Genomic DNA, 21,059 nt, shown 5'->3' with positions numbered 1-21,059 from the left:
ATGTCGAACAGAAATACAGAGACAGAGTTACGGAGGAGAAAGAAAGAGTGGCTTTGTTTCTTTGCCAGACAAAGAGGGAACACAGTAGGCCAGCGCCTCAAGATCTGTGCCCCCCTCCCTTGGGAATAGGGAGAGGTCTTATAGTCGGGGCTCCTGGTCAGGGGTGTGTGATAAGGATCAACACGGTAACAGTCTTGCATTCTTCTTTCTTCTGCAGAGTTTCAAAAGGGTGGGGTTGCTGACAAGATTAGGGTGTGTACAGGGTCTCAGGTGGTGGGTCTCCTAATCTAGATGAGCTTTTCTGCTCCCTTTAATCTCGCCTCAGGTGGTTTCCTGGCTGCTCCTCCCTTGATTAGCATCTGTTCGAATCTGCCCTTTGGAACTCAGGGAAGGTGATGGAGGCTGGAGTCTTGCCTACAAGAGATGTGGGACAAAAAGGCCTCCATGCCTGGGAGCCCCATAGGGCCCCACTCGGTTTCACTCTTAGCTCCTAAGAGTAAAGAAAGAGAAACATTTCTAACACAGGAGGTAAAAGTTAAACAGTAAGTTCAAAACCATGGGTACATCACACCAGAGCAAGAAGATTGCCAGCGACTGACCAGCTGAGCCCGCCTAGAGCCAGTGAGCAGACTCCCGACATCTCACACTTTGGGAAACTTTAAGTATTTGTTCTGACAAACTGAATGAAAATTCTGTTTTCTTATCATTTCTCATACCTTCTACCTATAGATTCGTATGCGGGTCCTTTCGACAATTCTAACTGCTAGATACGTGGTCAGCTTCCTATTTCCAGGTCTTCGGGATTGCCTTGAAGGGTTTTCCCCATACAGGGAATGGTTTGGAAACAACTGGCTTCAGACTTATTCTCTGATTTCCTAAGGAAATGAGATCTATTCTGTCTACTAAAGTTCTGGATGTCACTCCTCTTACCTCTAACTGTGTCTGTTGCACCAAAATGGCAGTATTACCAAGTCCAAGCTCGCTCCGCTCACCACACGACAGGCCAATAAATCCGAGACGAGGTGTTGAGGCAAGGAATAGCGACTTTATTTGGAAAGCCAACAGACCAAGAAGATGGCGGACTAGGGTCCCGGAAAAACCATCTTAAAAGGGTGTGGATGCCAGTTTCTTTTATAGAACAGAAAGGGGGAGGAGGTGAGGATGTAAAGTAAAAAGGCCATTTATCTTGCAAAACATCTCCTCCCACGGCTCGCATGGGGAGGGAATGTGTTAATTTCTTCTTTTCTGCAGCCATTCACAAATGGGTAGGGTCAGAATGTCTCTCTGTGAGGTAAAGGGGCACGGTTCCCTATGGCAGGCCATTATGTATGCTTACAGCTATAGGCAGTGATTATAATAACAAAAGCAATGAAAAGCAAAGGTTAAAGTAAAAGGAACAGATCCAACATGGAGTCAGAATTGGCTCTTCCCTGTTACAGCAGAACAAGGGATTGAGATCTTAATCATATACGACTCGGATCCAGGACTTGGAACTCAAATATTTCTAATTCGGTATCTATTCCCCCAAATTTAGGCAAGACTGAAACCGTGAACCTCAGATTGGGACATGAACCCACGTGCCAGGGCTAAAACTCAGCCTAAACCCAGATGGGGACTTGAACCCACGCAGCTGGGACTCAAACCTAGCCAAAACCTGCAGTCTTCCAACTGAAATCACACACCTGGTTTCAGGACTTAATGAAGCTCAGGCTCTTGATGTCTCATTGCAGAAAGAGTTCAGTGAGAGACAAAGTGATGGGTAAGAAGTGGGTTTATTTAGAGAGAAACACACTCCACAGAGTGTGGGGCATCTCAGAGGGTGAGAAAGGCACCAGGGTATGGGGTTATCAGTTTTTATAGGGGTGGGTAATTTCATAGGCTAATGAGTGGGAGGAGTATTCCAGCTATTTGGCAGGGGAGGGGGAGGGGCGGGCATTTCCAGGAATTGTGCCACCGCCCACTTTTTGATCCTTATGGTCAGCCTTGGAACTGTCATGGTGCCTGTGGGTGTGTTATTTAGCTTGCTGATGTGTTACAGTGAGCATATACTGAGGCTCAAGGTCCAGTGGAAGTCGACTTGTCTGCCATCTTGGACCCATTTGATTCTAATCAGTTTATGTCATGTCCTTGGGCTATGTCATTCTTTCGAAGGTTGTGCCCTGCCCCCTTCCCTCCTATTTCAGGACTACGCCCCACCTCAGCAGGAAGTAGTCACAGCACTGGTAGCCCCATTCCCTGAAAGATTTGGGGAAAGATAAAACCGAAGTGGGGATTAAAACTGAGTCCCCCTAAAACTGAGTTCCTCTGCTGAGTTTATGATTAACATCTCTATCCGAAACAATTGTTCCCTTTTCTCATCCAACATCTGTTCTCCTCAAGATTGAGGAGTATCAAAGAAAAGGGGGGAGTGAAACCGAGCGGGGCCCTGTGGGGCTCCCGAGCACGGAGGCCTCTTTTTGTCCCCCATTTCTTGTAGGCAAAACTCCAGCCTCCATGACCTTCCCTGAGTTCCACAGGGTAGATTCAAACAGTTGCTAATCAAGAGAGGAGCAGCCAGGAAACCACCTGAGGCAAGCTCCTCAAGATTAGGAGACCCTGAGACCCTGCACACACCCTAATCTTGTCAGCAACCCCACCCTTGGGAAGTATTGTCATAATCTCCTCATCAAATCCTCCTGGGTTGGGACACATAACTTTTCGGGGCAGGAGCCCACTGTGTCCCCCTTTGCCTGGCAAAGTAATAAAGCTATCCTTTTCTGCTTCACCCAAAACTCTGTCTCCGAGATTTGATTTGACACCAGTGTACAGAGAAGCTGAGCTTTCGGCATCATCCCTGGCCACAGGATTAATTATGCTAAATAAATCCAGAATTTAGGAAGTATGGTTCCATAGCTAAGTAACTCTCTGGGATATAAAATAGTCTGTTTGGTGACCTGAGAACCTCATTAGAGACCTCATCTATAATCATGGGTCAGAGGGTGTATTAGTTTGCTAGGGCTGCCATAACAAAATACCGCAGACTGGATGGTTTAAACAACAGAAACTGATTTTCTCACAGTTCTGGAGGCTAAAAGTCCAAGATCATAGGGTCAACAGGTGTGGTTTCTTTTGAAGCTTCTCTTTCTGGCTTGCAGATGGCTGCCTGCTGCTCTGTCCTCACAAGATTGTCCCTTGGTCTGTGTTTTCCGTGTCCTAATCTTTTCTTATAAGGACACCAGTCATACTGGATTAGGACCCACCCATATGACCTCATTTTATCTTAATTACCTCTACAGGCCCTATCTCCAAATGCTGCCGAAATCTCGGCTTCTCTGTGCACTGATGCCAAACAGAAATACAGAGACAGAGATTTTGAAGGATGAGAGAGATGGCTTTATTTTTCTGCCAGGCAGAAGGGAAGACACAGCAGGCTAGTGCCTCAAGAACTGTTCCCCCCTCCTTGGGGAATCGGAGAAGATTTTATACGTGGGGCTCGCAGTCCGGGGGTATGTGATAAGGATCAAAGTAGTGAAGGTCTTGCATTCTTTTTCCTTTGCATTATTTCAAAACAGTCATAGCTGACGTCAGGCATCCCAGTAATTGGGGCCCGGCATTTCGGTAATTGGGTTCATTTGTCTCTGGTTTATCGGCCAGCAACCTTCTCTCTGAAATGCAAAAGCTACAGGGGGTGATTTGTTACAAGGGGGCATAGGGAATGTAAGCCCTGGGATGTAATAAGGTTAGGGAGTGATAGGCACAGGATGTAACTCACGCAGAGTTAGGGGTGATAGGTGCAGAATGTAATTTACATAGTGTCAGGGAGTGAGGTTAATTTTGTGAAGTACAAATCTAGTTACAGATACTACAGATTAGTGACAGTTAAAATAAAACTAGGAGTGATTAACTCTTTCAGGCCAGGTTACGTTTCTTCTCTAGCTTGTTCACTGTTCCCTTTGTTTTCCTTGCTCTCAGGAAAAGGAAAACTTCATTTCTATTTTTGCTGCAACACAAATACAGTTACATTCTGAGTACTGGGATTAGGACTTGAATATATGAATGTTAAAGGGACACAATTCAGCTTGTAACAGGGGGTATGTGTCCAATGAAGGAAGGAAGGGCGTGTAGCGTCAAGTGAGATTTCCCAGACCTCTGCTTTGTCTGATCATGTCTCTGCAGACTAAAAAAGTATTCACAACCTAAAAGTTGAGAGTTATGTTTCATTTGGCAGGAATTTTTAGGACTTCAAGCCTGGGAGGCAGCATCTCAAGTAACCCTGAGAGAACTGCTCAGGAATTCTGAGGTGAGGGGAGAGCTAGGATATATAGGAGTTTTGCAACAAGGGGCAGGTAGTCGGAACATCAAAAGATTACTGTTAATTAAAGAAAACCAGATATCTGGAGTTAAGGAATTTAGCGCTTTTCTATGTATGGGAAGATGCAAGAGTCTGGGCTCACTGAAATCATTCCTTTGAAATGCACCTCAGCTATCTGGGGCCAGTATCCTGTGTTTTTACATCCTGAGTTTCCTTGGGGCTCACCATAGGCAGTGGCTGCAGCTTGATGGCTGCTAGATGGCAGGTATTCTTCCCTTCTTGAGTTCCTTCAGGGCCACCAGCTCTGGCAGTGGCTGTAATCATTGATGACTGTGACATCCTTTGTCTACCAGTTAGGCAGGAGATATTCCATTTATCATCTCCATGATCTGCATCTTTGACCTTATTAGTAAAGCTTGATGCTGGTAAGATATCTGATTCATGTGAATCTGATCCTGGGCATTAGCACCAGCTGTATCTGTACTGTTTAGTTTTTAGAAAAATAGACTGGGAGCCACTATTAAAAAATATTAGTGCCTGCATCTGGATGTCTGCTATAGCACTTTTTGTAATTTTCTCTTTCTTTAAGTTTCTCAAAATAAAAATAAAACAAGAGGATAGGGGTAAGGAAACTTATGCTTGAGCAAAGGTAGGAACATGGGATAGAGGGGGACAAAAAGATGTTAACTTAATTAAACAAGGAAGCCATTAAACTGATGTGGCTCTAATGCCCTGGGCAGCCTCTGTAAGCAGACCGAATCTAACCCTGTAAATGCCTCAAATTTCGGAAATCAAAGCTAAGAACCAAACGCAAACAGCCAACTAGGCTTTAACGTATAGCCAATGAATAATTTCCTTGCCTTGCCTCTACTCTATAAAAGTCTCTCCTTAGTTCCTGGAGCACCCCTAACTGAAAGGAGTAGGCCTATCTGTGATTATTCTATTGTAGTTTTAAAAAATGTGCATTAAAATCTAAAACTCCAAGCCGTAATCGTCTGTAGAAATGGCAGGTGACAAATTTAAAAATATTTTTAAACCTCTCTGATTTGGCTCTGATGAGCACCGCACGCTCAGATGTTCTTTTGATATTCCACTATACGCAAGCCATCTGTGGGTGAATCATCGGGTGGCTAAGAAAGAAGTAAGAACGGTGAAGAAGACAGTCTGCAGCCCACCGAAAAAAATACTTCAGCATTGTTCTTAAATATTTATGTACTTTTAATTTCTCCAGGGCCGGAGAGGTTTACGAACCCAAAGCGCACAACAGCTGGGATCGCAACAGCGAGAGTAAAAGCGTCCGGAGAAGTCGGTGACCATCCACGGGCTCTCCAGGTCAAGCCCGCTCACGATTTACGATTCCGCAAAGTTTTAAACGATCCCTCCGCCGGCCCACTAGCGGACCCGGACCCGGGGAGGCGGGGCCAGGAAACGCACCAATGCGCAGACTCCGCGGCCGCACGCAGGCGCACAAGGGAGAAGCCACGAGGGCGGGGTCACGAGGGACGGAGGGAGCGTGCGACAGAAGAGGGCCCCAGGCCCGAGTGGCTGAGGTTGGGGTCGCTCCGTCTTTTACGCCTTCGGAAGGAGATGCGGGTGCCCATGGCTTTGCAGGGCGTCTCGGTCGTGGAACTGGCCGGCCTGGCCCCAGGCCCGTTCTGCGGTATGGTCCTGGCGGACTTCGGGGCGCAGGTGGTGCGTGTGGACCGGCCGGGCTCCCGCGGCGACCTGAGCCGGATGGCCAGGGGCAAGCGCTCGCTGGCCGTGGACCTGAAGCGGCCGCGGGGAGCGGCGGTGTTGCGGTCGCTGTGCGCCCGGGCGGATGTGATGCTGGAGTCCTTCCGCCCTGGTGAGCCCCAGATCCCGACGCGACGCGAGACCGGACGAGGGACGGTCCCAGAAGGAGGGAGGCCGCCGGACCTTTGGGGTTGGCCTGGCACACCTTTTCCCTGTTGCCACCCGAGCCCTTTCCGTCCCTGTCTGTCTAGACCTTTCTGTTGCATTTGATATTGTTGCTGATCGTTCGCCCCCGAGACGGTCTTCCATACTTGGACTCCGAGATACTGCTGTTGCCTTTGCTTTTCTCATACCTCTCTGACTCCTTCCCAGTTTCTCTTTTTTTGAGTCACCCTATTATAGTTGCCATTCTTAATTACTTGAGGATCGTGAACCCTATGAGAAACGATCGAAAGCCATAGATTCTCTCCCCGGAAAGCTGCATATAGGTACATAGACATTTTGCTACTGTTTGGAGCTTGGTGTACCTCATAAGGCCATCCACGGACCCAGGACAACTCCCTCCCTTAAATGCTGGTGTTCCCAAGTTCCAGCTTCTGCTCAATTTCCTTTACACTCTGCTTCTTGGAGCCACCTTATCCATTCCTATTATTTTTACTTTTTACAGGCAGATGTTGGCCAAATCTATAACTGTACCCCCTTTTAGAGCCACAGACTTCCGGAATACCCAGCTCCTGTCCATTTCTACTTGGCCTTCCCCCGGGCCCTGCAGCTTCCACGTATTCCAAACTGAGCTCATCATCTTCCCTACTAAAATGGCATCTCCTCTTGGTATTGTATTTCAGTGAATGTAACCAATGTCCACCCAGTTGCCTGAATCAGAAACTTGTACTTCAACCAGGACTCCAAATCTTCCTTTCCCCCTACCAGCTTTCAGTTATCATCAGTCCCATCATTCTTCCTCCTTTCTATGACTCAGGATTCTTTCTCTTCATACCTGCTGCAGCTTCCTTGGCAGCGTTGTTAACAGCTTTTTTAAAGCTGATGTGTAGCACCACTCCGATCTATTCTTAGACAACTGCCACCGTCATCTTGCTCAAGTACAAATACAGAGCTTTGCCTGGTATATAACAGGAAGGCAGTAAATGTTTGGTGAATGAATTGAACGTCTGTGGGCGCCAGGCATATTTAAATGTGTCAATTCATTTACCCTCAGATTTGAGGATTATAACTAATAATTTAGTAATTAGGATTATGTCATAATTTAATAATACCGTATTTGAAGTTGAAGGAGGTTCAGCATGGTTAAATAACTTGTCCACAATCTTGGAATTAGGAGAAGGGTAGAGCTGTGAATACAGACAGCTGCCAGGGGAGGGAATTGTGGCTGATGTTTAGATAGAGGAATAAAGTTCTTTTTATTTTATTTTATTTTTTATTGAAGTATACTTGATTTACAATGTGTTAATTGCTGCTGTACAGCAAAGTGACTCAGTTATACATATTTATACATTCTTTTTCATATTCTTTTCCATTAAGGTTTATCACAGGATATTGAATATAGTTGCCTGTGCTATACGTAGGACCTTGTTGTTTATCCATTCTGTATATACCAGTTTGCATCTGCTAATCCGAAACTCCCAATCCATCCCTCTCCCAACCCCCTACCCCTTGGCAACCACCACTCTAGGAACAGAGTTCTTTTGTAACTTACCATAGCTTTATGGAGGCAGAGGCACGTTATAAGCCTGTGGAAAGAGATGAGGCATGAATCCTGCCAGAGGAGCTTCTGAACTGATAGGGAAAATGGAATATATACATACATAAGTATAGCAGGCACTGATGCAGATATAGACATAGAAAAGGTCCTGAAAGGAATAGCAGCTTCCAAAAGTGAATTTTTGGTCAAAGACCCAGAGTAACTTCCAAAAGAACAGACCATTTCTAATAAATGACTAAGGAGAGAATTTGGGGAACTATAAAGGGCCTGAATAAAGGGATGAAATGTCCACTCTGAGGACTGAAGATGCTTGGGTATGCCTGAAGCGACGCAGGGCAGTGCTGGAGGGAAATAACATTCTGGGGGTCGGGGGGAAGCCACACATTCCAGAAATGGGGGCTGCACTCTCTGGGTCCTTAATTACTGGCAATACCCTATAAACCCACAACAAATGTTACTAGTTTTCCTTGCAAAAGTGCTGTTTTATGTTCGCCACAAAGAAGGGATTATACCCATCCTCAGTTCATGCTCTCTTAAAAAAAAAAGTTGTAACTTTTCTCAAGGTGTGATGGAAAAACTCCAGCTCAGCCCAGAGATTCTGCAGAAGGAGAATCCAAAGCTTATCTATGCCAGGTTGAGTGGATTCGGCCAATCAGGAAGATTCTCTAGGGTAGCAGGACATGACATCAACTACTTGGCTTTGTCAGGTATGTTGAAAAAAACAATTTCTCTACACGTTTTATTTTGTTCCCAGTCAAGATCTACAGTTACACTTATTAAAAAGAATTTTTTTAGAGTGAAGATTTAAATATTTACTGGAATCAATAAAGAGCATGTGGTTGTTTAAAAGGGTTGATTTGTCTTGGAACAGTCATTCTCAGCCTCTGCCTGCCTTCACACATTGGAGGGGTAATGTGCTCACTAGTAACATTTACTGACTACATTTGTGAAGTTAATTCTCCAGCAAGCCCCTGCTAGGAAGTAAGAGACTTGTTGGTAGTAGAAATGGTTGCCGTGTATTTTGCAAAGATATAGTTTGATTTTGATTCCCTTCCTCCCTCACTTTATTGAGAATCATTGACTGAGTCATGATTTTAGAAATTCTATGAATAGTAGAAAAAGCCCATGGTTTTCAGGTCATAATATCACCTTACTAGAGTTTTTGCCTGTAAGAACATATCTTAGGGCTTCCCTGGTGGCGCCGTGGTTAAGAATCTGCCTGCCAATGCAGGGGACACGGGTTCGATCCCTGGTCCGGGAAGATCCCACATGCTGCAGAGCAACTAAGCCCATGCACCACAACTACTGAGCCTGCACTCTAGAGCCCACGAGCCACAACTACTGAGCCCACGCGCCACAACTACTGAAGCCCGCATGCCTAGAGCTTGTGCTCTGCAACAAGAGAAGCCACTGCAGTGAGAAGCCCGTGCACCACAACGAAGAGTAGCTCCCGCTCACTGCAACTAGAGAAAGCCCACATGCAGCAACGAAGATCCAACTCAGCCAAAAATAAAAAAAAAAAAAAGAACATATCTTAGAATGGCCTAATTCTAGATTTCTAAGAACTGCATTGCTGAGTCAAGGAAGTCTCAAATTTTCTGTGTGTACACATTTAAAGGTTGAGGAAAAGAGTGAGTGTAGAGTTGGCTTTTCTCATCTATTTAAAAATTTAATTCCTTTTCTTTTTCTTGTGTTTATTTTCTTGCATCTCTTTCTAATAAGAATGGAAGTGCATTATACTGTTGTTAAGCCATAAAGTGCTAAGTGGATAGCAACCATTTCCCCCCCAAAACCCAGTGAATAAAAACTTAGCAACAGAATTCTGAAAATGTTAGTTGGAATAAAGTTTTAGAGAAAGCAAAAAAGTCAAACAAGGAACCTTGTTAGAGGGAAAGCCTTCTTATAAATATGCTGAACAGGTTTAGGTTTAGAAAAGCATTAGGTTATTAGTTTTCACTTACAACTAGTAACTACAGAGATTGGTTTTCCCCCTAAGATGTTCATGTATTTATTTAAAAGAGGCATTAAATTTACAGTTAGTGTTCCCCAATTTTTTTTAATGGTATAGGTGTTTTATCACGAATTGGCAGGAGTGATGAGGCTCCGTATGCCCCGCTGAATCTCCTGGCTGATTTTGGTGGTGGTGGCCTCATGTGCACACTGGGCATCCTGATGGCGCTGTTTGAACGCACGCGCTCCGGCAAAGGTCAGGTCATTGATGCAAACATGGTAAGTGTTGATTGGGGGAAATGATAAGCCTCCTAGTTGTTCCTGAGGTCGATATATGGCTGCCTCAAATCCTCTTCTGAGCAAGACAAGAGATAAATGGGCTTTGAAATTTGAATCCAAGTTACCAAGGGTGGCCTTTTCTTTAAAATAGCTTCATATCTTTGACATGTGTCAGAATGTCATATTTTGATCATCTGTTTGTGGAGTCAATCTTCTAAACTTTTCATGACTCACCTGATTTCTATGTTGTGTTTCAACAATTTTCCCCGTGCTGTCTCTTGTGCTTAGAATATGGTTTTCAAGAAATCTTCATTCAAAACTGGGCTCAGGAAGTCTCCCTTAGCAGGAAGAGAAGATTCTTAATGATGCTCAAGTAAAATGGACCAGTCTAGACCTTCCTGCTGCATTGTGTAGGGGAGACTCAAGTGTCATGATACTTCGGTGTTTTTACCCTCATACACTTGCCTCATGTTATCCTAGGCACTTTTCCTGTGTGATTTCTCCTAATCCCCCAAACAACAATTTCACTTGGAATACACTGTTATTTTAATGAAGAGGAAAGTAAAGCACAGAAATTTGCCCGAGTTCTCACAGCTAGTTGATGAGAGCCCAGTCCAGTGTCACTATACCTTTGCGTTGGGACAGATCTTTGGCGGTAGGGTGGATGGATTGGATGGAGACGATGCTGAGAGAGAAAGGCGAGTACTGAAATGGTTAATGGTAGAATGGGTCTGGATTTAAGGATTTACATTTGAGATGTAAAATTGCTGGGATTTGATGAGATATTGGCAATGAAGGGAGAGGGAGGAATCAAGGATGGCTCCCCCATCTCTGGCTTGGAAGACCCGGTGGATGGTGGCCCTGGCACCCGGGGGAGGACTGCTGAAGGAAGAGGCTGATTGGGGGAAATAGATACCTTATTCTTTAAATTTTTGTTTTTTTTAATTTTCTTGGCTGTGCCGCACAACATGTGGGATCTTAGTTCTCCGATCAGGGATCGAACCCTCACCCCTTGCATTGGAAGCATGGAGTCTTAACCACTGGACCACCAAGGAAGTCCCCAGATACCTTATTCTTTTGGGTCAGTGGTTTCTAAATGACTTTAGCAGCAGAATCCTTGATCCAGGCCTGCCTATGATGACCTGGAGTTGTCTCTTCATCAGACTGTTGCCTTAGAGACTAGAGTTAAGGTAACTGTGGAATGTGCAGTCCGTTTTACTGTGTTTACTCCTGATCTGGGGGAGCTCATCTGACCTGGGGGGCTGTGCGTTGGCATGCAGGCCATTGGCCTATGTGATGAGAACAATATAAAAGGTTGGGAAATTGAGGCTGCAGTTTCCCTGTGTCAGAGGCTCTGATCTGTGGCAGCACACACGACATGTGGGTGAGGGGAGAAGAGAAGTATGTGCTGGGCAGCCTCATGATGAGATGAGGATTATAGCTGCTGTGTCTCTTGTCCTGTATCCTCCTATGACACCAAGTAAAGGTGGAATTAAATTAGAGCCTGTTTGTATCCTGAGTGAGCCAAACCAGACCCATAACACTGTTAGGACATCTTTTTTCATTAGACTCATCAGTACATCCAGTGTGTAAAAGAGATTATATATGTATATGTATGTATATGTGTGTGTGTGTGTCTATATGTGTGTTTGTGTGTGTACGTCTAAATGTGGGGACACTCTAAGATCTCTGTAACCCCATTTCAAAAAAAAGCACCACCACAGGCCACTTATACAAACTCCACTACTTGGTGACAACAAATGTCGGATCCATGAATTGAAGTGTGCGTGAGCTTCCTCAAGTTAAACGGGAAAACTGGGATGTATCTAAAGATATATTTCGTGTTTGTTTTACAGCCAGAATCTGTGAGAAGTCCCATGCTCACAGTTGGAAGGGGGCCCCTCCGTTGGTAACCTCAAAGACAAGGATGCTTTGATGGCCTTCTCCCTGTGGTGCCAGAATCACTAGGATCATAAAGCCATAAGGATAAGGAAGTAGTCTTCTTTAGATAGCCCAGTTCATCCAGCCTTGTGATAATCATACCTGAGTTTGTGAATCCATTCCCGTTACTTCAGGACTAGTGGGAAGTTGGCATTCCCAAACTAGTTTGTCTGTACTCTGAAAACCCATATACCTGCCACCCATACTGTTATGTTTATTTTGTAACTTTCTAGTGATTATTAAAGTTAAGATACATGAAATACTCAAATTTGTTTTCTTGGGCTTGGAGTCAAACTAGAACAAACTACATTTAGCTGTCATGTGATTTACCTTTAAAATGTGATATGCTTCATATATCTGTGTGTATGTGTTTGTAGGTATTGAGATCAGATGATAGATTTTTTTAAAAATCTTTTTGCTTTGTTTCCAACTTTTTTATCCTGACAGTTGTTAACATATATAAAAGTAAAGAGAATGTATAATGAACTTCCATGTACCCTCACTTAGCTTCAAAAATTATCAACATTCTGCCAATCTTATTTGAAAGGAAGAACAAAAGTAGTTCCTTTAAGTCTTTTCTGAACAGTATTCCCTGATCTGAATAGTGCAGAAACTCACTCTGTCATAAGCCTGCTCTAACTCACTTTCTTGAAATATCAAAGAAGTTGTATAATTAGATATAATCCTCCTATATTCTAAGATAAACATTTTTATACAAATATTTTTTAAAAACTCAAGTAGAAATCGATCATGCTTTTTATAGTTGAATTGTCTGGATTCGTACTGTATTCTGTTTCTTCAAAGGTGGAAGGAACAGCATATCTAGGTTCTTTTCTGTGGAAAACCCAACAAACAGGACTGTGGGAACAGCCTCGTGGACAGAACATGTTAGATGGTGGAGCGCCTTTCTACACAACCTACAGGACGGCGGATGGGGGGTTCATGGCTGTTGGAGCATTAGAGCCCCAGTTCTATGAGCTGCTGCTCAAGGGTGAGTACCTCTTTTCTGTGGATGTTTTTTAGACTCTATTTTGGAGTCTTTTGAAGTTCATGATGTCTTTTATTATATATCCATTTTATAATTAACTTAATTATAGCCATCATTATATTGTGGGGCACTTCCCTCATCTTTTAAATTGACAAGTAATTTTACAAGTCTGTAAAATAGCTCAGATTAAAAAAATAATAATCCTTTTTGTGGTAGTTCAGTGTTTTTATCACATTTCATACTCCGTAGTATTGGATATTTATCTTGCCCATGTGTGCCCACATCCTTTTCTTCCCTAAAAATGATCTACTGGCTCTACCAGTTTTTGTTCCTTGATAGATGTCCCTCATGGTACTTCAGTGATGGGGTCACCAGAGCACAGAGAGACTTTGGTGAATGAGAATTTGTTGGAATATGTTACCATCACTTGATGCTTCTGCAGTTTACCTTTCTTGCAGATTCTTGTGTTATTGACATGTTGCCAGAAGTTAGCAGGAAAATTTGGGATCCCCCCTTCCCTAATTGATAATTGCACTGAAGTTACTTTGTTCCTGTGAAATGCGAATTTAAAGTTTACAGATAATTTAGTATCTAAGAAGTTTTAGAATATACTCTGAAGCAGTGTGACAAGCTGGTTGCAGCATATTTATCTTTCAGCTTTAAGTTTGGAGTTTTATCGCTGTGTTTGGTAGCTTTTCGGATGCGCAGTGCTACTCAGAGTTATTTGTATATCGCTGAAATGATTGTTTTTGCTAGCATCAGAAAGCATTCTATGATCAACTATATTAACTTCACCAACTTAACTATAAGTTAGAGAAACCATAGAACAAAATGGTTTATCTAGATCATAGAGGATGCCTTTCCATCCAGAAATTAAGACTAAGACTAGAGGTCAATTCAAAATTCTGGGCAGAACAATGCTATACGAGGGGCTGAGTGGTGGGAACAACACTCCCACTCTGGGGTGCAGGGCCCTAGGAAGCAGCAGGTACATAACATAGTGGAGTCTGTGCCTTACAAAAACCTTGTGTTTTTGTCTATAGGGAATTTAAATATAATAATAAAATTAACTAATCTTCAGTGAAATTTTATTATCACCATGCACAGGCAATTCTCAATGACAGTTGCAACTGCCTTTTTTTTTTTTTTTTTTCTTTTTTGACAAATGTCTCAGGAATAGGGCAGTGTAAGCTCTGAGTCAGATCAAATAAAGACAAGCCCTGGGGATGGGGATTTTCTGGGAGCTGTCAGACAGGCCAAACATTGGCGCTTCTCTGGGGGTAGGATTTTGCGGGAGCTTCAAACTCATTTTGCCTCCTCTTCCTTGGCTGTTAACCTACTGGTTTTCACGAATACCATTGTTGAGAGCCTGTTGGTTTTCAAGGCCATCACAGAGCTGGGGAGAGAGGGAGGAAATTAGCCTAAGTTAACAACACCACAAAGCTCACTGGTCTTACTGAGTTCAGTCATTTTTTTTCTTAAATATGCTCCTTAGATTGTTGCAAGCTTTTAGTTAATTTCTAGAGTTACAAAAATGTTGATTCTGACAATTTGTGCCAGTGTTCTTGTTGCTTTCATGCAAGAGCCAATTTTTGAAGGTCCTTGCTCTGTCATTTCAGAATTTAACTCCTCTCTGTGGTGTATTTTGTTGTTTTCTTAAAAACATACATGTTTAGAATGATCATTTCTAACATCCACACTCCACCTCATTTTATAGCAGGCAGACTGCTCCAGCCCTTGACTTGTGATCATCTTCTCCCGGGTTTCCTCTTTCTGAGTCTAAACTCTGTAACCCCTCCAGTTGTTTTGCAGTCACGGCCTTTTGTGGTATCTTTCATGTCCTCTCTCCCTTTAAAGTTCACTAAGGATCCTTAGCTGGCAGGTGGCTTGTGCTTTAGGTGGACTTAGCAAGTTCAGTCAGCTTGTGTTTAGTCTACATAGTCCATGCCGAAATGCCTCAGCATCTTCTTGATTCTACAATATTGATTTGCAAAAATAGTACTTTTACTTGTCACATACACATTACTTCTCTCTCAGGCCTAACCGGACAAACCCCCATATCTGTAATGATTTTTTTTTAAAATTTTTGGCTGTGTTGGGTCTTCGTTTCTGTGCGAGGGCTTTCTCTAGTTGTGGCAAGCGGGGGCCACTCTTCATTGTGGTGCATGGGCCTCTCACTATCGCGGCCTCTCTTGTTGCAGAGCACAGGCTCCAGACACGCAGGCTCAGTAGTTGTGGCTCACGGGCCCAGTTGCTCCGCGGCATGTGGGATCTTCCCAGACCAGGGCTCGAACCCGTGTCCCCTGCATTAGCAGGCAGATTCTCAACCACTGCGCCACCAGGGAAGCCCTGTAATGATTTTTTGAGGTAGTATTAATTTATTTATTTCACCTTATATACTGAGATCTTTGAGAACATACCTTCATTTAGCTCTCAGTATCTGAACATAAATACACAAGGTTTTTGTAAGGCTCCGACTCCTCTGTGCTATGCCCCTGCTGCTTTCCAGGGCAAAGAAATCTGAAAGTACTGAGAATTTCATGACATCTTGAGACTCTTGTAGTAAATCAGATAAGCAATAGAGAATTTTTTAAAGTTGTTTTGAAATTTCAAAATGTTATTAAAAGAAAACCAGAAAATAACAAGTGTCGGTGATGATGTGGAGAAATCGGAACCCCGTGCATTACTGTTGCGAATGTAGAATTGTGCAGCCACTGTGGAAAATGGTATGGTGGCTTCTCAAAAAATTAAACATAGAATTACCATGTGATCCAGCGATTCCACTTCTGGGTATACATCCAAAAGAATTAAAAGTGGGAACTTGAACAGATATTTGCGCATCCGTGTTCATAGCATTATTTACAGTAGCTAAAAGGTGGAAGCAACCAAGGTGTCCATCAACAGATGAATGGATAAACAAAATGTGATATATATGAAAAACAATGAAATATTAGTCAGCCTTACAAAAGAAAGAAATTCTGACATATGCTAAACATGGATGAACCTTGAAGACATTATGCTAAGTGAAATAAGCTAGTCACAGAAGGACAAATATTGTATTATTCCACTTACATGGGATACCTAGAGTGGTCAAATTCATAGAAAGTAGAACGGTGGTTGCGAGGAGCTGGCGAAGCAGGGAATAGAGAGTTATAGTGTTTAATGGGTATAGAGTTTCAATTTGGGAAGATAATAAGTTCTGGAGATGGATGGTGGTAATGGTTCCAGAATAATATGAATGTACTTAATGACACAGTACTGTATTCTTAATAGTGACTAAAATGGTAAATTTTATATTTTGTGTATTTTACCACAATTTAAAAAAATGAAAAATATTCAAAATAATGTATTTTTTTAACGAAAAAAATGTAAACAATACAGAATTTGTAAAGTAAGAGGTAAAAATTCTCCCTTGTCCTTCCACTTTGGGAAAGTTTGGGATGTGGCCTTGAAGAACTTTCCCTGTGCACATATAAACACAATTAAAATTTTTTTACAGTTTATATATAATCTATTTAATTATATAAATTTATAATTAGTAACTATTTTTATTCAAAAATATAGCTAAGACATCCTTTTTTGTCAGTACCAAAGATCTTCAGCCTCACCCTCTTTATATAGCAGCCATATCATATTCCGTGGTATACCTGTACTAAAATTTATTTAACCACTTCCTTATTCAAGTTAATTTACGTTTTTTCCAGGTTTACATTATAACACATAATGTTTATTGTTTATTAATAAGCATTAATCTTTGTACATATGTCATTGCATACTTGGCAGCATGCATTTCTGACTGCTTAATATGTGCCTAATGTGTTACAGAGAAGAAAGTTTTTGACGTGTACTTAAAACAATAAATATTTTGTATAATTGTGTGTGTGTGTGTTTGTGTATACATGTACGTGTAAGGTAGTTTTTTGGAAATCAAAACATATTTTCCCAAGTTTTAAATGGTGTCTGAGTCCCCAGGTCAGTCTCTGAAAGTCTGTTTAACTTATAATAGCAGAAATTTAATATTGATTGTACTATAGAAACTAGCCACAATCTATAATTGTGTTCTGTGGGGAAATGGATTCAGAGTTACGTATAGGCTGTCAGGAGCACAGGAAGCAGCCCACCCTAAACCACTGGTAGTTTATCCTGGGGCCTTGATGCGGGGTCCTGAGCTGGATGGGAAGTTGTGGGCTGAGAAAGGGAGATAGGACAATGGAAGAGCTGGCGTGTCAGAGTTAGGGGTAGAGCCTGGGGTCTTTTGATTTCTAGTATTTTCCAGTATACAAACTATGATCTGTGTAATCTCAAGTATAGTGTTTGTTGGAGAACTATTGACTCCAGTTTTATTTAGTTTATGATTCTGATCACATTCTGATCTTTTTTTTAAAAATAACTGTGTAAAAAAGCATGCAAATATGTTTCCAGCAGTAGCTGTGGTCTACTTAAATGCTTTTGGCCAACTGCTCGTTTTATGTGTTTTTTAATCCCAGAGTTTGGGGCTATCAGGAAAGAGAAAGCAAAGTGAAAGACACCCTTAGAAACATTTCCTTATAGATTATAGTGATAAACCTGAAACTATGGCTCCATATCTTTCCTGGTTTTGAACGGGACATGTGGCTACAGAGAAAAATGTACTTGTATATCCCACAGGTGTTTTTTCACAGCTGTTCAGAACTATGTGAGTTCTCCTCATATCCCTCAAAACACTAAGAAGAGCCTGCAATATTCATATCTTCTTACCTCCATAGGCACTTTTGCATCTTCAGAACAGATGACAATTGGTCATTGTTTTTCAACATGGTAGATAAAGAAAGGATGATAAAAGTGAGAATTACTTGATTAACTTGGCCAAACTTACGCAAAATATTATGCGTAATTTAAATTTAGAAACCGTCTTCTACAAGAGGGAATAAAAATGACAGTTACACCAAACCCCAACAAAGTGTCCCCTTGGGTAAAATTTAATCAGCACTGGAGTTTGGTTGTATCTACAGGGGTAGGTGCTTGTAGTCAATAAAGGAAGCACAGATCAGGTCATGGGCCAGAGAAGCCATCCTTCCTGTGATATCCCCTGGCAGATGCTTTCATCCTCTCTGTCCCTTGTGTTGATGGGCCCTTCAAGGTTCTTCATGCTTGAGAGAGAAAAAAAGGCTCTGTGCCCCCTGTTGATTGGCTGGCTGATAATTTTCTGTCCTGTTTGCTCTAGGAACAATTTGCATGTGTCTTTGGTTACTTTACAAGTCCTTTGTTCCTAGGTCACAGCAGGGTTGTAAGAGAGTAATGAGTCAAATATCGCTGCCCTCCTAGAGCTCTTTTATTTGACGAAAATAAAGAGAAATGAACAGTATTTATAACACTGCAATCTTGAATTTAATCATTTATCTTTATACTTCTTCCTTGAAAACGGAGGTACAGGCATACCTCACAGACTTTGTGGGTTGGGTTCCAGACCACTGCAATAAAGAGACTATCTCAATAAAGCAAATCACATGAATTTTTTGGTTTCCCAGTACACATAAAAGCTATGTTTACATGATACTGCAGTCTATTAAGTATGCAGTAGCATTGTCTAAAAAAACAATGTACATACCTTAATTAAAAAATACTTTATTGCTTAAAAATGCTAACCATCATCTGAGCTTTCCATGAGTTGTAATCTCTTTGCTGGTGGAGGGTTTGAAATATTGCAAGAATTACCAAAATGTGACACAGAGGCACGAAGTGAGCAAATGCTGTTGGGAAAAATGGCACCCACAGACTTGCTCTACACAGGGTTGTCACAAACCTTCCATTTGTAAAAATGCAGTGTCTGTGAAGTGCAATAAAGTGAAGCACAATAAAACGAGGTCTGCCAGTAGTCTTGTATAAATGTGTTTAGATTTTAGCATTTGTAGGGTTTGGGAGCACTATATGAAATATGGGGGTTTTTTAATATAAATTTATTTATTTTATTTATTTATTTATGGCTGCGTTGAGTCTTTGTTGCTGCGCATTGGGTCTTTGTTGCTGTGTGTTGGGTCTTTGTTGCTGCGGGTGGGTTTTTCTCTAGTTGCAGCGAGCGGGGTCTACTCTTTGTTGCCGTGCACGGGCTTCTCATTGCGGTGGCTTCTCTTGCGGAGCACGGGCTCTAGGCACGCAGGCTTCAGTAGTTGCAGCACGCGGGCTCAGTAGTTGTGGTGCACGGGCTTAGTTGCTCTGCGGCATGTGGGATCTTCCTGGACCAGGGATCGAACCTGTGTCCTCTGCATTGGCAGGCGGATTCTTAACCACTGCGCCACCAGGGAAGCACATGGAGTTATTTTAATTCAATATGACAGATAGTAACATCATGAGGAAATTTCTTTTTAAAAATCTACTCAGAAGGAAGAAGTCAGTTTCTGGAAACTAGACCATTAAAAATAGACTATTTTGGATGAAATGTAAATAATAAAATCTTGGCAAAGACTTGGAAAGTCTGTTTTGAGTCCTGTTACCCCTACTACCTTCTCCAGCCTTTGGCTCCAACTTCAAGTTGAATTTGAATTTCTTCTTTTGACTCATTTGAGAAACCCTATAGAACATCCTGTTTTGGGCGAGCATAGTGAGTTCAAAACTCATTTTCACTGATTATATTTACTCTACCCAAAGCATACTAATTTAAGAAATTGTGTTTTTCTCTCAGGACTTGGGCTAAAGTCTGATGAACTTCCCAGTCAGATGAGCATAACTGATTGGCCAGAAATGAAGAAGAAATTTGCAGATATATTTGCAAAGAAGACAAAGGCAGAGTGGTGTCAGATCTTTGACGGCACAGATGCCTGCGTGACTCCTGTTTTGACTTTTGAAGAGGTCACCCACTGTGGTCACCACAGAGATCGGGGCTCATTTATTATTGATAGGGAGCAGGGTGTAAGTCCCCGCCCTGCACCCCAGCTGTCCAACACCCCAGCTGTCCCTTCGTCCAAAAGGGATCCTTTTGTAGGAGAACACACTGAAGAGATACTCAAAGAGTTTGGCTTCAGCCAGGAAGAGATCAGTCAGCTTAAGTCAGAGAAAATCATTGAAAGTAATAAACCAAGAGCTAATCTCTAAGTTCTAAGCGCCACAACTCAAACGAATTTGAATATTGCATTTACACTATAGAATAATACAAAAAATTATATGCATGGAAACATGAAAAAACAATATCACAGTGGTCCAACTATTCTAATCAGGAAACAAGGCTGATTATAGAGTGATGATTGAATTCTGAAAACAGTTAACATCATGGCTTTTGACTTAGGAATATTTTTAGTTTGCCTATACTAAATTGTGGCAGTTTTTCTGCCTTCCAATTTACTTGATTGGTTATATTTGTTGATTTAAAATATTTATATATTTATAATATACTTTAAGTGAATTAATATAATGCTTTTTATTAAATAAAGCCTTTTTCCCCCTAAAGTTTACTCATGCTTTTAAGTTTGTGAAAAACTTTCAAGAAAGTTCTTTAAATGGCACTAAAATCGCCTTTTGTTACTCCTTGAAATATTTTAGTCTCTACTGTTAACCAGAATGAATGTCCTTAGATAGAAAAGTCTGATCCTTTTAATTTGGTAAGGAAGTCATTCAGCCAGTGTCTTGGAACTGGAATTTTAGAAAATGTCCTTGAGGTTTCCTTCAGATAATTGCCACCTCTCCATCGAGACCTGCTCCTGTGTGTAGCTGCCTGTTGGTATCATCCAAATGTGTCTCTTTATCAGTAAACTCCACCATCATGCATTTGAAAGTGTTACTAGACTTTTCCTCCTCTTACCAGTCTCCAGCTTCCACTCCTGTGTAATAAAGTGAAGCCCTCTGCCCCCAGTAGGCCCCCACGGCTTACGCCTCACCTCATTCGGCCACTGTTCACATGTCCCTTACGGAGAGTCCTTTCCTGACCCCTGTCCAGGATGGCAGCTGCCTTGTCACTCGCTCTCCCCTCACCCTATTTCATTTTCCTTCACACTGTGTATCACTGCTGACATGCTGACTGACCCCAGCCCTCACTCCTTAACCAGTGCAGGCTAGAGCGGAAGCTTTATGAAGGACTTTGTAGGTTTCACTGCTAGGTTTCGTTGCTAAGTCCCCAGTTCCTAGAGTAGTGCCTGGCCCATGACTGGAAACTTTGTGAATATTTATTAAAGGACTGAAACTCAATA

The 21,059-nt window shown here is 42.2% G+C and overlaps 1 protein-coding gene and 1 long non-coding RNA gene across 3 annotated transcripts; one reads left to right on the top strand and one right to left on the bottom strand.

The window, feature by feature from the left end:
* Positions 1 to 3,349: 3,349 nt before the first annotated feature.
* Positions 3,350 to 5,593, bottom strand: LOC309624427. 2 transcript variants are annotated; one of them, XR_014241910.1, is made up of 2 exons: positions 5,508 to 5,593; positions 3,350 to 3,658 (listed from the first exon to the last, which is right to left on the bottom strand). It is a non-coding gene; the product is annotated as an uncharacterized lncRNA (long non-coding RNA). The 2 variants fall into 2 exon arrangements; XR_014241911.1 differs by having other exon boundaries at positions 3,350 to 3,644; positions 5,508 to 5,585.
* A 96-nt stretch (positions 5,594 to 5,689) lies between these two features.
* On the top strand, positions 5,690 to 20,322 carry AMACR (alpha-methylacyl-CoA racemase). The gene is made up of 5 exons (XM_082382440.1): positions 5,690 to 6,137; positions 8,309 to 8,452; positions 9,814 to 9,974; positions 12,720 to 12,906; positions 19,562 to 20,322. The coding sequence occupies exons 1-5, from the start codon at positions 5,879 to 5,881 to the stop codon at positions 19,969 to 19,971; spliced, it is 1,161 nt and encodes a 386-aa protein (XP_082238566.1). The 5' UTR covers positions 5,690 to 5,878; the 3' UTR covers positions 19,972 to 20,322.
* Positions 20,323 to 21,059: the final 737 nt, after the last annotated feature.

This window comes from Balaenoptera borealis, assembly GCF_965194805.1.
Source record: "Balaenoptera borealis genome assembly, chromosome: 2".
Lineage (NCBI taxonomy): Eukaryota > Metazoa > Chordata > Mammalia > Artiodactyla > Balaenopteridae > Balaenoptera > Balaenoptera borealis.
The sequence above is the reverse complement of the archived record's forward strand: the minus strand, read 5'-3'. Positions and strand labels throughout refer to the sequence as shown.